General features: G+C 38.8%; 1 protein-coding gene across 9 annotated transcripts in view; it reads right to left on the bottom strand.

Moving 5' to 3' along the window:
* LOC106987580 (phosphatidylcholine translocator ABCB4) overlaps window positions 1-17,821 on the bottom strand; it is a 70,181-nt gene that overhangs the window by 26,090 nt on the left and 26,270 nt on the right. For all 9 annotated transcript variants that reach the window (XM_053218515.1, XM_053218517.1, XM_053218513.1 and 6 more), the window contains 3 exons: window positions 15,022-15,225; window positions 14,491-14,661; window positions 6,231-6,392 (listed from right to left, as the gene is read on the bottom strand). In XM_053218515.1, coding sequence (XP_053074490.1) covers window positions 6,231-6,392; window positions 14,491-14,661; window positions 15,022-15,225 — 537 coding nt within the window. The remainder of the gene's footprint in view (window positions 1-6,230; window positions 6,393-14,490; window positions 14,662-15,021; window positions 15,226-17,821) is intronic.

The following is a 17,821-nucleotide window of genomic DNA, read 5'->3' as shown; positions in this document are numbered from 1 at the left end:
CAGAAAGGTTAAACTCAATTTGAACAATATAAATATTGGAGTATAAAAGTGTTTCCCAAAAATTAAAAGGCCAAATTTTCATCATCCGGCAGGTATATAGGAGTTCTGTCAACATGCAAGAATGCAGGGGCCAGGTCATGACCACCACCAAAGGGAAAAAGAATAAATAGAAACATTACCAAGGGCTCATTTTTAAAGCTACAAAGAAAAGCTGGGTCACTCCCCATGGGAGGCAATTAAACTGCTTTCCTTGACTAGCTGACTGTAATCATTTTCTTCCTTGTGTCCTGCTCAGACTCACGTCATCACAGGTGACCTCACTTGCAGGCTAAGCCTCACTGCCTGCATGGGATCAATTCTCTCCTTAAAGGGACCAAGCTAAAGGTAACTTAAGGACCTCTAGCTCAATGAATGACGAAGAACATCAAGCCAACCTTGTGGGAATCTGAGTCTGGTTCTCCATTTGCTTTCTCCATGTTCAAGTGCACATCTTAATGGGTTATACAGGGCCTGAGTTATTATAGTATTGTGTGTCTTGTTCTTGCTCATCTTCAGGTCCTGTGCCCAAATCCAATCCTATGACTGTGCCTTACTGCACCTACAGTGGCCTATCTAGAGCTCTGCATATAATCTGATCCTAGCTTTCCAGTTGTGCTTTTGATACCTGACAAAATATCACCGATGTGCCTGGAACCACATTGCAGTGATATGTTCTGCTTGGTGGACTTCCTTACTTGCTTATAACTAGAACTATTTTATACCATCTCCTAACCCAAACGAACCTAAAGCCTTGGCCTTGTAACTGATCCCTGCATCCTCGCTACCATCCACTCCCACACTGGTACCAGATTCTTTTCTCTAAAGGGCGGTTCTGCTCAAATCACATCCCAGCTCAAAGTCTTCCACAGGTTCACCACATGCTCAGGCCTGGCTCCCCCAAGTTCTAGCTCATGGCCTGGACCACCACTGATGAAGGCATTTTCTTTTCCTCTTTTTGTCATCTCCATGCTACCAAAGGGTCCACCTCAACAGACAGTTCTCCCAATAAGCCCATTATGATTTTAGCCTTCTATGACCAAATGAACAATCCCTCTCTCTCTCCTGTAATACGTTTTTCTGTGTCCTACCTGAAGCCCTCATTTGGTGGGTGCTGAGGTCACTGAGCTCCAAAGTCAAGATGGCTACTTTCTGCCAGGTGATGAGACGCATACGTTTAAAACCACTAGCCCTTATTTATTACACCTGAATGTATTTTAGCTGTTTTAAATATTTAATTATCAAAGCAAAACAATAAATGTTGAAAGAAAATACGATGAATATCCTAAGAACAACTCCAAATCCTGAAGACGTGAAGAGAAAAAAAATGATAATATAACTACATACAGTTTTAAATCTTTTTTATGGTAGCTAAACAAACTACATAGTGAAACTGAAATAGCAAAGCAGGAAAAACATTTCCAATACATGCAGGAGTATAATTCCTTTTCATGCAAGGAGTTCTTAGAAGACAACAAGAATGTCATGAACAACCCAACAGAAAAATGGCCTAAAATAGGAACACTTTAATGTAAGAAAAAACACAAATGGCCACTGAACATGTGAAAAGAGGCTCAATCTCATGAAAATTAAAGAAATCTGGAAATCCTGTTTAGCTCTTTCAGGCTAGCAAAGATGAAAAATATATACTAAATGGCTGCTAGTGATTATCAACAGGGGTTTGGATTACGGGGAGTCTTTCAAGTTTCAAAGATATTCATGTTTGGATTTTTTTTTTAAGCTTCAATTTTTAAAAATAAGAGTGCATTACACTTATAATCAGGAAAAAGTTAGTATACATGTAACAGAAACAACTGGGGCACCTGGGTGGCTCAGTCGGTTAAGCATCTGACTTTGGCTCACAGGTCATGATCTAACCAACCTCTGTGGGTTTGAACCCCATGTCAGGCTCTGTGCTGACAACTCAGAGCCTGGAGCCTGCTTCAGATTGTGTGTCTCCCTCCTCTGTGTGCCTACCCCCACCCCCCACCCCAACTCATGCTCTGTCAAAATTAAATAAACATTAAAAAAAATTTTTTAAACAAAAGAAACAACTAAGAGCCAATAATCTAACTAATGAAAAAGCAGTGACTATTCTACTTAGAAACATAACCAAGACCAGGTTTTATTAACACTAGGTTGGGCTTTGGAAAAAAAAAGAAACACGTTAGTTTGAGCATTTAGCGAACACTCAGGCCCACTGCGGCTCTTTCCTCCATCTCTGCAACAGCACCAGCAAATAAATGGTTAAGTAAAGCCTACACCAGAAATGAGAAATGCGAGGGTACCAAGACAAGAAGTTCAAAGGGGCTAAGAATCACGGAATGCCAGAGCCAGTGGAAATAGCGGTCATCTTAGTGCACACTCCACTCATTTAAAAACCGAGGGCGCCAAAACGCAATGACTTGCTGAAACCACTGCCTAGTTGGTGACAGGCCTTGTCTATCACACGACACCGTTCCATCTTTCACTGTACAACTTCTCCCAGGAACAAAAAGTTAGGGAATACCTAGAGAAAGGTCAGAGCTGTCCTTACCCCCCGGCGGCCTCCCAGCCTAAGTGCCAGTGGGAATGGAAGGTCATTCTTTTAGGGGCACAGACGCAGGCCAGACAGGGGAGAAAGTGGCCACCTCTTTTGAGGATGTAAGGTGTCTTCACAGGCAAAACCGCACAGCCTTAGTACCCATTAATACAATGAAAACTAAAACTAAATTAAATGAACATTATTCATATTTTTTAAACTAGGGAAATGATAAAGACCCTGTGATGGCTAGGACATATAAAGAGAGGCAGTTAGTAAAATTTACTCCCATTCTGCTGGAAAACATTCTCTGGCAAGTTGTGGCAAGAGGTATAATACTTTCTATCATTTCATTTGGTATTTTTACTTTGAGGACTTTTAAATTTCAGCAACTATTATTTATCGTGCATCTATTTTGTGTTGAGTGCTTCTTTTTTTTTTCTAATTTTTTTTAACGTTTATTTATTTTTGAGACAGAGAGAGACAGAGCGTGAATGGGGGAGGGTCAGAGAGAGAAGGAAACACAGAATCCGAAACGGGCTCCAGGCTCTGAGCTGTCAGCACAGAGCCTGATGTGGGGCTCGAACCCACGAACCACGAGATCGTGACCTGAGCCGAAGTCGGACGCTTAACCGACTGAGCCACCCAGGCACTCCGAGTGCTTCTTTTCAAATTTTTTTTTACATTTATTTATTTTTTAATAGACATAGACACAGCACAAGTTGGGGAGGGGCAGAGAGAGAAGGAGGCACAGAATCTGAAGCAGGCTCCAGTCTCCAAGCTGTCAGCACAGAGCCTGATGCGGGGCTCAAACCCACAAACCGTAAGATCATGACCTGAACCAAAGTGGGATGCTTAACGGACTGAGCCACCCAGGCACCCCCTGAGTGCTTCTTTTTAAAAACCTACAGTTTTATTGAAACAATTCGCATACCATAAGAGCAACTCTTTTGAAGTTGTTGTTTTTGTTGTTGTTGTTGTTTTTTAGTATAATCAGTTGCTTATTTCTTAACCTTATAACAAACTTGCATGGTAGATTTAGTACTTTTTAAGTGTTTATTTATGTATTTTGAGAAAGAGAGAGAGAGAAAAACAAAGAGCATGAGTAAGTTGGGGAGGTGCATAGAGGGAGAGGGGGAGAGAGAGAGAGAGAGAGAGAGAGAGAGAATCCCAAGCAGGCTCCTTTCCATCAGCACAGAGCTCCATGCAGGGCTTGATTTCTTGAACCATGAGATCATGACCTTTGCCAAAATCAAGAGTCGGATGCTTAACTGACTGAGCCACTCAGGTGCCCCAGAGTTAGTATTTTAAATGTGGAAACTGAGGCTCAGAGAAGTGACTTGTCAAAAGGTAAAGCCAATTTTTGACTTAACATTTTTAGTACCATGTTTCCAAGGGACAGTATAGGTATCCCCTGCTTTTTGAACATCAGCATTATGCTACTTCATTTTTATGAAAGATCTACATTAGTACCTGTTGACACTAGCAAAACGAAATATGAAGAGAATTTTTGCTCTTAGGAAGAAAGGTGAAAAGTGAAAACAGCGATTAGCATTTGTTTCGTAGCCGATGCCAGAGAGGCAGTGCCCCTGGGCATGGACAGCGGCCCCACCAAGCTCTTTCCCCAGAACTACACTCAGCATTTCAGCAACAAGCCGCCAGAGCTTTTTTTAAAATTAATTCATTTATTTATTTTAATATGAAATTTATTGTCAAATTGGTTTCCATACAATACCCAGTGTTCATTCCAACAGGTGCCATCCTCAATACCCATTGCCTACCCCCTCCTCCCTCCCACCTGTCATCAACCCTCAGTTATTTTTATTCTCAGTTTTTAAGAATCTCTTATGGTTTGGCTCCCTCCCTCTCTTTTTATTTTTCCTTCCTCTCCCCCATGGTCTTCTGTTAAGTTTCTCAAGATCCACATAAGAGTGAAAACATATGGTATCTGTCTTTCTTTGTATCACTTATTTCACTTAGCATAACACTCTCCAGTTCCATCCACATTGCTACAAAAGGCCAGATTTCATTCTTTCTCATTGCCACAAAGTATTCCATTGTGTATATAAACCACAATTTCTTTATCCATTCATCAGTTGATGGACATTTAGGCTCCTTCCATAATTTGGCTATTGTTGAAAGTGCTGCTATAAACATTGGGGTACAAGTGCCCCTATGCATCAGCACTCCTGTATCCCTTGGGTAAATTCCTAGCAGCACTATTGCTGGGTCATAGGGTAGGTCTATTTTTAATTTTTTGAGGAACCTCCACACTGTTTTCCAGAGTGGCTGCACCAGTTTGCATTCCCACCAACAGTGCAAGAGGGTTCCCGTTTCTCCACATCCTCTCCAGCATCTATAGTCTCCTGATTTGTTCATTTTAGCCACTCTGACTGCCGTCAGAGCTTTGAACTATATCTGCGAGCATCTGTGCTGTATCTTGATTTCTTCTGTGCATCTGTTAGCAAGGTATAGCCTAAGGTATCAGAAAAGCCTAAGAGAGGTTAATTTGGAGGGTCTGGGAATGCTCAACAATTTTTCTATGTAAATTAATGCTAATTGCTTCTTTGCTTTATGCCATTTTTAAAAAATATTTATTTTTGAGAGAGAGAGGGAGAGACACACACAGAGTGCAAGCAGGGGAGGGGCAGAGAGAGGGAGACACACAATCCACAGCAGGCTTTAGACTCTGAGCTGTCAGCACAGACCCCAATGCAGGGCCCAAATTCACGAGCCACAAGATCATGACCCAAGTTGAAGTCAGATGCTTAACCAACTAAGCCACCTAGGTGCCCCAAGCTTTACGCCATTTTGGCTTATGAAAGGTTTCATAGGAACACTCTACTTTTGGATAGAGGAAGAAACATGTATTTAGAATAGAGAAATACTGGAAATAAACCAAGTATTCAACTTTAGAAAAATGACTAAGCAATTCATTACATATTAATACAATGGACTGCCGAGCACCCATTAAAATGTTAGGATCCAGATGATCTGTATCTGAAATGTTAATGGAAAAGAAAAACAACAAAAAAGTCCATGACCATACTAATTACAGTTATATTTATAGAAGTATATACATTTGCTTGGTCTAAGAATCATATTTATAGAAAAATACTTACAGGTTATTTATTTTGCAAAGTGCACAAGTGAACACAATACAAGGATAATACAAATAAATAATTATCAGTATTACCTGTTTTAGGAGCTGCAGCGCATGATTTTTTTACAAAGAAGACAAAACTATTCACTTCCTAGAGTCATGAATCTTGCTGTCGGTTTTGTTAGGATCTTCTAGGAAGCGTTTCAAAATCACAAAGGCCCTCCTCCCACCATTAGAGATCCTGGCATTGCCCCCTTGCTCCTACCACTTCTCCGATGGTCCCTAACCTTACGGTGCAAAAGACCTGCAAGTTTGAACACATTCCCCAGGCAACGAAGGGTCTTTGTCCTGAAGAATAAATGCAAAGTGTTTTTGACATTTTTCTCCTCCCTCACCTTTCTCTCTTCCAGCAGGATTCTTTCGCTGATTCTGAATTGAAGTCTCAGATGCACATTTTAGGTATCTTCCTGAAGTTTTATATTTCTCAGCACGTCATTAGCTGCCCAATATTTTACTAATATAAAGAATACTATATTGAGAAGCAAGAACATATCCTGGGGAACACATTACCTGCATGTTAACAAGCTTGAAGTACACCCCTTCCTTCTTCATCAGCTCCCCGTGGCTTCCTTGTTCCACAATGACACCATCCTCAAAGCCGGCGATGACATCTGCATTTCGGATTGTAGACAGTCGATGGGCTATCACAATGGTGGTCCGGCCTTCTCTGGCCTAAAAGGGAGAAGGACAGACGTGGTGCGGCAGGGTCACACTGTCGATATACCGTCAGTAGCACACACAGTCAAGCATTTGGATGCCTGTGTTTGCGGTGGATGAGAGTAGCTTACCCAGTGTGATTAGGGCTCACAGGCATCCTTATCTATGAAAGGTCACAGGGACACTTGAGTTCTGGACCAGAAAGGAGGCCAACCGTTCCAGTATAAGGATGGATAATTCTGCAAGCTCACCGTGCAGGCTTACCCAAGCAAAACAAGAAAAGGCGTGACCTTTCTCAAGTGTTTTTACACTTGTCTGGGGAGCCTATCTTGCCAGTTATATGGTACGCTAGCTCTTTAGCAGCAACATGTTGGAATTATTGTCAAATGCAGCCTTCTCTGGGGTTCTTCTCTAGGGTTTCTTCTGAAGTGCCTGATTTCAATTGTAATTCTGATGGGCTCCATGCAGGCAGTTTAGGTGAAAATGTAGTTCGAGATGAGGACAGTTTAAATTATAGTTCAAAGACCATCTGCATCACTATCTCCAGAGTGGGACCCATAACTGCTTTTTAACAAGTGCCCCCATCTAGCCCCAAGCTAAAATCTACAAATCACCCCAGTAGGTAGTTCAGTGAACTCACATGTTGGCTTGGTGGGTTTATCAGTGGGCATTTAAATCCTGGAAAATGCTCATCAAATTATTCATGTTATGTCATTAATAAAGGTTATTCTTTTTGATTCTCTTTAACTCTATTAAGATAACAGCTTCTTACGACCACTTCTATTCTGAGGCAATAAAACCACATCATTAGGATGGTTATTGGAGTCCAGCTTAATTCACCTAAGTAGTTAAAAATACAAATTAAAACGACAGCCTAGATTCATAATAATCAAAAAGTGGGAGTAATCCATGTGTTCATCAGTTGATCGAAGGATAAACACCATGAAGTACATTCATACAATGGAATATTATTGGGCCATAAAAAGGAAAGATATTCTGATGCATGTTTGAGTATGGATGCACTTTGAAAACATTATGCTAATATCAATTATAGCCAAACTATGGAGAGAGCCCAAGTCTCCATTGACTGATGAATGGATAAAGAAGATGTGGTGAATACATATAATGGAATATTACTCAACCATCAAAAAGAATAAAATCTTGCCATTTGCAATGACATGCATAGAGCTAAAGTGCATTATGCTAAGTGAAGTAAGTCAATCAGAAAAAGAAAAATACCATTTGATTTTACTCATATGTGGAATTTAGGAAACAAAACAGATGAACATATGGGAAGAGAAAAAAAGAAAAAAGAGAGGGAAGCAAATCATAAGAGGCTTTTAATGATTCAGAACAAACTGAGGTTGATGAAGGGAGGTGGGTAGGGAATGGGACAAATGGGTGATAGGTATTAAGGAGGGCACTTGTTGTGACGAGCACTGGGTATTGTATGTAAGTGAGGAATCACTAAATTCTACTCCTGAAACCAATATTACACTACATGTTAACTAACTAGAATTTAAATAAAAATTAGGGAAAAGAAGAAAACATTACGCTAAATGAATGAAACCAGTCACAAAAGACTAGGCATTGTATGATTCCATTTATATGAAAAATCAAACTTAGGCAAACCCATAGAGACAGAAAGTAGATTAGTGGTTGCCAAGGGCTGGGGTGAGTATGGAGTGGAGAGTGACTGCTAATGGGTACAAGGTTTCCTATGGGGATGATGAAAATCTTCAGCAATTAGATAATGGTGATGGTTGCAAAATGTAGTGAATATGTTAAAAAACCACTGAGTTGTACATTTCAAAAGGGAGAACCTCATCGTATATGAATTATATCTCAATTTAAAAAAAGAGCAGCCATGAAAATTCTGGAAAAGAAGTTAGTGAGAGGGAAATACCTCCACCAAATATTACACCATTAAAAGCTATAGCAATTAAATTAATAAAATCCAGGGGACAGTATCACATGAATAGGCAACTTGATCAATAAAACAAAATAGAGGGCCCAGAAATAGACATAAAACATTTAAGAATTAATGTCTGATAAATATGGCATTGTCTATCAGAAGGGGAAAGGTGGAATATACAAAAGAATGGTATTGAGCCATATGTGTAGGCTCCTGGAAAAAAAAAAAAGGGTCTTTCTCCTTCTGTCCTTACACTAAAATAACCACCTTCAACTGTGTTTAAATAAGTATAAAAGAGTTAAACCATAGGAAAAGACAGAGACTAGAGCATTGCTCTATTGGACATTTAAGACTGTCTGATTTTTAGTACATAGGCCCCAAAGAGGCATTCAAAAATAGTTACTGATGTGGAAGTTGCACGGCTCAGTCCAAGGCGCATAGGAAATAACTTGATCAGTCTAATCATATTCATGATACTAAAAATAGTGATGTGTAAATTGCTAACAGTGATTATGTTAACATTATGATAATAATAGGTTGATACTATGTCAACACTAAAAAAAAAAAACAAACCCAGAGGAATTACAAACAGACTTATGAGTAAATGATCGGTGTGCAAGAGAAACAAAGGATATGTTGGTGAATTTAAAAGTTAGCAACTGTCACCCTTGACCAAAAAATCTTGGCCAGAATAGAGATTTGACACAAAGAGATTTCTTTTCAGAGTTATCAGATGTTCCAATGATGAAAAAACACTGGCAAATAAATATCCAAGATTCAAGGACACCAACTATTAAGAAATTTGGACCTTCTGCTAATTTTGGATGTGCAGGGATGAAAGGCAGGCCCAAACAAAGGGAGTACTGATCCATTAACCTTTCTGGAACTTCTGAGGAAAAAAAAGAGGTGGGGGAGGTATATAAAGTGAAACCTTTGGAGTCATTTGATAAAAATCACATGAAAGCTATTTTTTATTTTTCTCTTGCCCCTCCAGTATGGTAACACTGTGAGTAGGCGAGTCATGTAGGTATAAAATCTTGTGGTTATTGACTTTCTTTAAAAAATCAAAATAATAAATCTACATTTGTATTCTTTAAGATCTTATATTGAAGAACCTGTTGTATGTTTTGATAAATAGTCATTGAGTCAAAAGCTGATGTCGTCATTAAATTCTTTTTACGTAGTCATGTATGATTTCAATGAGCTGGATCACAGTAATCAATTCAGTCAATATTTATTTAGGGTCTAGTATGTGCAAGGCAGCGATTGTTAAAAAGATATAAACATAGGTGTGCCCAGCTGGCTCAGTTGGTAGAGCATGTGATTCTTGATCTCAGGGTCCTGAGTTCAAGTCTGGGATAGAGCGTACTTTAAAAAAAGATATAAACACGAACCATTCAGTAATTCTGCTTCTTAGAGAATTTATTCTTTCCAGGAAAGAGAAGGCATATAAATAAATAACTAAATAAATAACTACAGTAAGGTGGTGCCACACGTGAGGTACTGATAAATGTAGAAACGATCCACAAGAGGAAAATATTCTTACAGGATAGGTAATCAGGAAAGAATAACAATAGATGAAATAGTGCTATATCCTTACGCTCCTCAGAGGAAAGATAATGAACTGCAAAATTCAATTTTTCATTGTTAAAATGTGTTTATACCTTAGAATGACTGGCCCAACTGACTGACTTGTAACATTGAGGGGAGTGTAGTGATAAAAGATTTCCCCTTTAAAGATACAATTTATTGTCTGCAAAATATATTAGCTTAGTAATTTTGCAAAATATGGAGTCGATTATGTAGATTATAAACTATTCATGGCAGCTATGGTACATTAAACATGGCCACAAACACTTTGCAGGCATTCCCATCCAGAGGGGAAGTCTGTTTCTCCATCTCCTCAACTCCAGGCAGGTCTTGTGACTTGTTTTGACCAAATGAATATGAAGGAATTGATACTTGTGCAATTTCCAGAATCTGGACTTCAAAAGGCTTTACAGTTGTGTGTTTGCTACCTTGAAAACATAATAAAAGGAAATCTGTCTAATCTACTGGAAGATAAGAAGCCTCATGGGAAGAACTGAGCTGCCTCAGCCAACAGCCATCACCAACTAACTGCCAGGCACAAGGGTGAGGCTATCTTGAATGTTGCAGCCCAGCTGACTCTGGGTTGGAAGTAGCTGCCTGAGGGAGACTAAGTAAACCAAAAGAGGAACCACACCAGCCACCTCACTAAGTTTTGGCTTAAAACAACTGATGCAGAAATACTGTTAGTAACAGGGCGCCTGGGTGGCTCAGTTGATTAAATGTCCGCTTTGGCTCAGGTCATGATCTCGCAGCTTGGTTTGAGCCCCACACTGGGCTCTGTGCTGACCACTCAGAGCCTGGAGTCTGCTTCAGATTCTGTGTCTCCCTTTCTCTCTGTTCCTCCCCCACTCATGCATGTGTGCGTGCATGCTCTCTCTTTCTCTCTCTCTCAAAAATAAATTTTAAAAAACATTAAAAAAAAAGAAATACTGTTAGTAAAGTCTAGGAGAAAAGTAAGGGAATTGGTATTGGAGCCTGGAAAGAGGGTTACCTGCATTATGCAACGTTGCAATAATTGCTTAAGAATGTTTCCTGCAGTCACTTGGAAGAAAGTTATTTTATCTACTGAACTTGTACATCTAGTTTCCAGAGATCTCTAAATAGAATGTTGAAAGTGCCAACTGGATTCCAATAGCTGTATTTTATAAGGTATGGAAAGAGAAAGGTGAGCTAAAGAAAAGAGCTATTTGGTTTGCAAGGTGAATTTAGAGGAAACATAGAAGACCCAGTGCCTGCTTGGTTGGAAAGTGTATCGTTAACCATCTAGGGAAATGAAGCCAAAGATCAAATCAGTGTGTAAGATTTTTTGTTAAAATCTCTGAAAGATTTAAGGTACAGTCTAGTACACACCTGCATCTACATAAAAGGGTTTCTAAGACTCTTAAGTAAGGGTTTTCTCATGGCAGCTTCACACACAGCCCAAAGTAGAGGGAAGTTTATTTTTGAAAAAAAAAATTATAGATGTGGCTTTGGAGGCTTGAGTGAACCATAGCCAGATTCCAAGTAAACTAAGTTTTTAAGAGAACTCATCAGCTTGGACTGAAAGAGACTGAGAAAATTCAAAATATGAAGAGGCCTGTAGGTCCCAAATTTCTATATGCAGAAAGCATACTGAGAAAGCTGATCAGAGGCAGACACAGGCCATTTCTTATTGAAAAGGAAAGACTTCTCAGAGGGAGGATCTAAGAGCTCAGAATGTTCCACTACTGGGGATAGAACTGGGCCTTAATCAAGGACCGCTCCTTTTCCCTGGAGCAGCGGGGTATTTGGCTACATGCACCTGACTACATTCAGAATTGTATGGACCAGTAACTGCTATGTGCTTCCTGTTCTAATTTTTGAACAAGAGCGACTACCATTATCCTATCCCTGAATCAACAGTACATGTTGGGTGTATCTGTGGAAGAAACTTGTCTCTTTCAGTCACAGATCTCTGGATCAAGATGAGGTTTACGTGAAGAACTCATCCATATCTGGACCACATACAGGTCTTCAGATACTAGACTTTGAACCTGAGCTCATATCTGCATGAAAATTTTGAGGGTATTGGGAAGAGGTGAATTTATTTTGCACATGGGAGAAATATAAATAATTGTGAGAGAGGGTGTGCTGTGGAAGAGAGGGTGTGCTGTGGAAGTCAAAGATTCTTTACAGCTCACCCATTAAGAAGTGGAATCTATTTCCTCCTTCAGTCTGGGGCTGCCTTGTGAATTGCTGTGACCAACAGAATATGATGCCAATGACACTGTGTAAGTCCGGGAGGCTAAGCCTCTAGATGTCTTCTGGTTTCTGCCTCTGGGTACAGTGTCCTGAAAACGCCATGTAAGGTAGTCAGGCTAGCCTACTGCGTGAGTATTAGTATGAGTATGAGAAGTCACAGGAGATGCCCAGCCGACAGCCACCATGTGAGTAAGACCGTCTTGGACTGTTTTAGCTAAGTCAACCTTTCAGGTAAATGCAATCATATGCTCAGGTGAAAACAGCAGGTCTAGCCAGCCAATCCACACAACTACTGTTTTAGGTATGAATTTGGGATGGTTTGTTATGCAGCAATAGGGCACCAATTCAGCAGTTACCTAAGTTAATAATAATCATGGTAATGGTAGTTACCGTAATAATAGCATCAGCTAACATAACCAAGTGTTTCCCATGTGCAAGACATGTGCTAACAGCTTTACATGTAGTACTCATTTAATCTTTTCAATCATCCTATGACATTATTTCTCCCCCCCTCCCTAATTAAGTCTGCAGTAGATCAGGCTTAGAGATGTTAGTTAATTTGCCCAACCAAGGTCATGCAGCTAGAAAAGGGACAGAGCCAGGACTCCACCCTCAGCCTGTCTAGCACCAAAGCCTGTGCTCTTAACAGCACCCCCCGCCAAAGTTGCTAATGGCTTTTCTTGAGGATTTAAAAAAATTATGAGTGATTTATCAGCTATTTTTAAAACCTAAAAGTTTATCAACTGGGGAGTGTGGGTCATAAGCCTAGAGAATACAAACTGCTAAAATTGATGAAGTAACTTGTCCAACTATGAATTAAAACCTGCAAGACTACAATTTTTCTGAAATTATCCATATCACAAAAAAATAACATGTCCAATAATTGTGTTCTTTTAGCACAGAAAGTGCTAATATATTGAATACTTATATCCTAGAAAGTATTGGGACCTGGGCTCTAGGGCTGAATGGGACTTTTTGCCCCATAAATACCTTTCTTATCCTACCTGACTTTTCCTGAAAAAAGTCCATGTCAACAGATAAATGCCATTTTAAGTTAATTTTTGTTTTTTTTTTAATTTTTTTTTTTTTACATTTATTTATTTTTGAGAAACGGAGTGAGACAAAGCGTGAACGGGGGAGAAGCAGAGAGAGTAGGAGACACAGAATCTGAAGCAGACTCCAGGCTCTGAGCAAGCGGTCAGCACAGAGCCCGATGCAGGGCTCAAACCCACGAACTGTGAGACCATGACCTGAGCTGAAGTCGGACACTCAACCGACTGAGCCACCCAGGCGCCCCTAATTTTTAATATATGCATTAAAAAAATAATTTCCTGCTTTAAGTCATGCCTGATTAACCAACCAAATACTAGTTTCCTATGTATATATTTTGATTCCTCAATATTGAGACTTAACATACATGAAAGCAATATAATTCAGTGCAAGAATTTGTGAGGAACAATTATAATCTCATTAATCATCATTAGATTAAATTTTATGAGATAAGCCAAAAGATTAATCTGATAAACTGGGAAGCATTGATTAACACAGTTTATAGCACACACAGTGTTTACTTAGGATTCAGGTAGAAATTTTCCTGAGAAAATAAGATACATACAGCTTGTCTCTAAAGTTGCAAGAGGTAGTTTGGATAGTAGCTGTTCAGTAACTTGCACATTTGATTATTAAACTTTCTCAAGCCAAATATATTTGTGATGTTTATGTTTTTGAAACCCATTTATAAGGTGTCTTCTGACTCTGGTTATTATACTGTGTTGTTAGTACAGATGATATCAGCATTGATCACAGGAGTGTCCCAACATAAGGTTCTTCCTGTGAAGTTTCCGCTTTTAAAAATGGTAGTGAGAGATTTAGAAATACCTGAGCTGGGCACATGAGCTCAGCATCCTTAAAATGCATTGCTTCTTTATGTGCTTAGACAAACACACAAATTGAACTTTATTTCCTTTTGCCTTCCTTTTGCCTTCCTGAATAAAGATAATGTTACTGCCTACAAAACAAGGCAAGTATTTTGAGCTGTTTTTCAGCTGGACCAGCATCTAGGTAACAAGATTTTTCTCTGCACATTTTAACACAACTACTTTCTGATCAAAGCAACAGCCTATGTGCAGGAAGTAAACGAAGCTACGTGGCTCGCTGCATAGACCTGGATTTGGGCTCTGTGCACTTCAGTCAAAACACACCAGTTAATGGGCCATCTACCTCCCTCTGCAATGTGACTTGACAGAAAAGGGAAATCAATAAAACCCCAGGAGAGAGCTTCACTTGCTTTTATGTTTATGTTTTTCAATCTAGACTCACAAAGCACTGGCAAGAATTTCCAATAAAGCTTCAGTTTGCTGGTCCTTCGGGTGTTCAGGGTTGACTGACCTTATCCAGGGCCGTCTGAACCTCTGCTTCACTTTCGGTGTCCAAGGCTGATGTGGCCTCGTCCAGCAGGAGGATCCTGGGGTTGCGAACCAGGGCCCGAGCGATGGCGATTCTCTGTTTCTGTCCACCGCTCAGTTGGGCCCCCCTCTCTCCAACCAGGGTTTCAAATTTCTACAACAGAAAACATGGAGGAGTTCCTGATGTATTTTAAATAGAAAAAGCTATGGAGTCTAAAATTCATCAAGGCAACACGGAGCTTCATTTCGACTATTGTAATGAGTCCTAAATTACAATAAAATCAATGAATACTGAATTCTAAAAAACTACTTACATATACTCGGTATAAAATTTTACAGGATTTATGTACCAGACTGTCCATATACTCCCAAGTGAATAATTTAAGGGATTTTCCTAAACAAAGTTGGACAACCTTACATCTCAAACATTATTAGTTTAAACTTTGAAGAAAGAACTCAGACACATGAAGTCAAATTCTAATTTCAAGGGCAACTGCATTAACAAAGTCTTTACCTGTGGTAGTTTCATGATAAAGTCATAAGCGTTGGCTTCTTTAACAGCTTTCTTTATCTCATCCATGGTGACATTTCCACGGCCATAACGAATATTTTCAGCAATTGTGGTAGAAAATAGCACTGGCTCCTGACTCACCACTCCAATTATTTCCCTGAGATACCTTACATTAAAGGTCCTAATATCCTGCCCATCTATGTTAATCTGAAAGACAGAAATATTTCCATTAAATATTTTAAATCCATCTGACATCCAAAACATCAAGACTCTTTAATTTGTTACAAAAAGTCTTAGCTAACATTTAACTTATTTACCTTATTGTGGTGGTTAAAAATGGTTATAAATGAGAATTAGAAACAAACAGCAATGTGCAAAAATAAAAATAAAAAGTATACTTACTGGGGTGCCTGGGTAGCTCAGTTGGTTGAGTGTCTGACTTTGGCTCAGGTCATCTTCTCGCGGTTCCTGAGTTTGAGCCCCGCGTCGGGCTTTGTGCTGACAACTCAGAGCCTGGAGCCTGCTTTGGATTCTGTCTCCCTCTTTCTCTGCCCCTCCCCTGCTCATGCTCTCTCTGTCTCTCTCTCTCTCTCTCAAAACTAAATAAACATTTAAAAAAGTATATTTGTTATCTTACACACACAGTTTTTTCATGGATGGATTATTCTCCATAAGCAATAATAGGTTATAGATTTTGGGCATACTATTATTTTTTGCTTACTGCTCTTTAAATTTGATTAAAATGTCCACTTACTTACTTAGTGTACATATCATTTTGATGGTATTATGATGTTTTACAATATGTAATATACCATAATTTACTGCATTTCCCACCTGCTGGACATTTGGCTTCTTTTAAGGAACACTGAAGAATCACTGGAGAAGTAGAGAGTTACCAGGCTAAAGAGTATGATTTATTTTTTTTCTCTGATAACAATTACTTACCTGTGCAATGACTGGTATATGTTGGGTATTTACTATTTGCTGAGTAAAGGTTGCATAAGCAACACTCTAAAAAGAATTTAATAATTTACAGTGCTAGCACTGTATCTGCTTTTTTTTTTCTTTTACAATTTACTACCTCTGAGTTTTATCATTTTGCTTTTTTTTTTTAATTAATAAGTGCAAGCCGGTACCTTATAATTGCTTTGTTTTATATTTATTTATAAATGAACATATCTTGAAACTTTTTACAAATGCATAATTATATTTATTCTCAAAGATTTTCATGTTCATATCTTACCATAGATCCAAATTTCTCAAATATTAAATATAATAGTTTTATCATATATAAACCATAGTTTTATGTATTGCTTTCTTTTATTGAAGCTTTACTGATTTTTTACTGAAGAGAAATTTAGGAAAAATTAAATGAAAACTATACCACTGGACATTTATTATTTGTGTAGTAAGAAAATTGTTAAATCATGATGTAAACACTGAATATCTCTGAGTTACAAAATTTCTGAAGTTTTTTTCCTGTTGACATGTATATTTAAAGTTTATATATTACTCCAATAATTATTTTATTTTATTTTATTTTTTATTTAAAATTTTTAAAATTTTAACTTGAGTCTACATCCAACGTGGGGCATGAACTCATGACACTGAGATCAAAAGTCTCATGCTCCTCAGGCTGAGCCAGCCAGATGCCCCTATTCCAATAATAATTTCAAAGATAAGATAGTTTCGGGGCGCCTGGGTGGCGCAGTCGGTTAAGCGTCCGACTTCAGCCAGGTCACGATCTCGCGGTCCGTGAGTTCGAGCCCCGCATCAGGCTCTGGGCTGATGGCTCAGAGCCTGGAGCCTGTTTCCGATTCTGTGTCTCCCTCTCTCTCTGCCCCTCCCCCGTTCATGCTCTGTCTCTCTCTGTCCCAAAAATAAATAAACGTTGAAAAAAAAAAAAATAATAAAAAAAGATATTTTCAAATGTGTATTTTTAATGGTTAGTCTTTTACTAGGTTGTTTTAAAATTTTTTTTAATGTTTTTATTTTTGACAGAGAGAGAGAGAGAGACAGAGCATGAGCGGGGGAGGGGCAGAGAGAGAGGGAGACACAAATTCCAAAGCAGGCTCCAGGCTCTGAGCTGTCAGCACAGAGCCCGACACATGGCTCGAATTCACAGACCACCAGATCATGATTTACTAGGTTGTTTTTAAAAAATAAAGAAAAATATTTACACTTGAGCCAATTTAGAGTTAGCTTTAGCAAATGAGGAAAGGATTATGTTCCTCCTTAGTAATATCAGATTTTTCCAAAATGTGTATTTTATTAAATTAATTAAATAAATAATTCATGAACCCTAAAACTCTGTACTCATTTCTGCCATCTCTATTCTATCTCAGCGCCTTTTAATGTTTTTTGTTTTTCTTTGTAACTTGTAATCTTCTGTTTTCGTAATTGTTGAATTATATTTCAGTATCAGGTAAACTCAATGTCCTCAGGGTGGTACAACTGAGGAAATTTGAATATGTACTGTAGGCTAGTGCTGTACTAAAATTAAATCTATTGATTTTGATAATTGTTTTGTGGTTATGTAAAAGAATGTCCTTCTTCTTAGAAAATATGTTCTGAAGTATTTAAGGGGCAAGGGACATGATGTCCTTAACTTAGTCTCAAAAGTTCAGAAAAAAATATGCCTGTGGGGTGTGTGTGTGTGTGTGTGTGTGTGTGTGCAGGCATGCATGTGCATGTATGTTTGTTATATATACATAGGCACATGTGGACAGAGAGAGAAGACAATAAAGTAAATGGGTCAAAATATCATTAGTAAATGTGGGTGAAGACTATGTCTTGCACCTTT

Source organism: Acinonyx jubatus, chromosome A2 (genome assembly GCF_027475565.1).
Source record: "Acinonyx jubatus isolate Ajub_Pintada_27869175 chromosome A2, VMU_Ajub_asm_v1.0, whole genome shotgun sequence".
Lineage (NCBI taxonomy): Eukaryota > Metazoa > Chordata > Mammalia > Carnivora > Felidae > Acinonyx > Acinonyx jubatus.
This window is presented reverse-complemented; position numbering and strand designations above follow the sequence as displayed.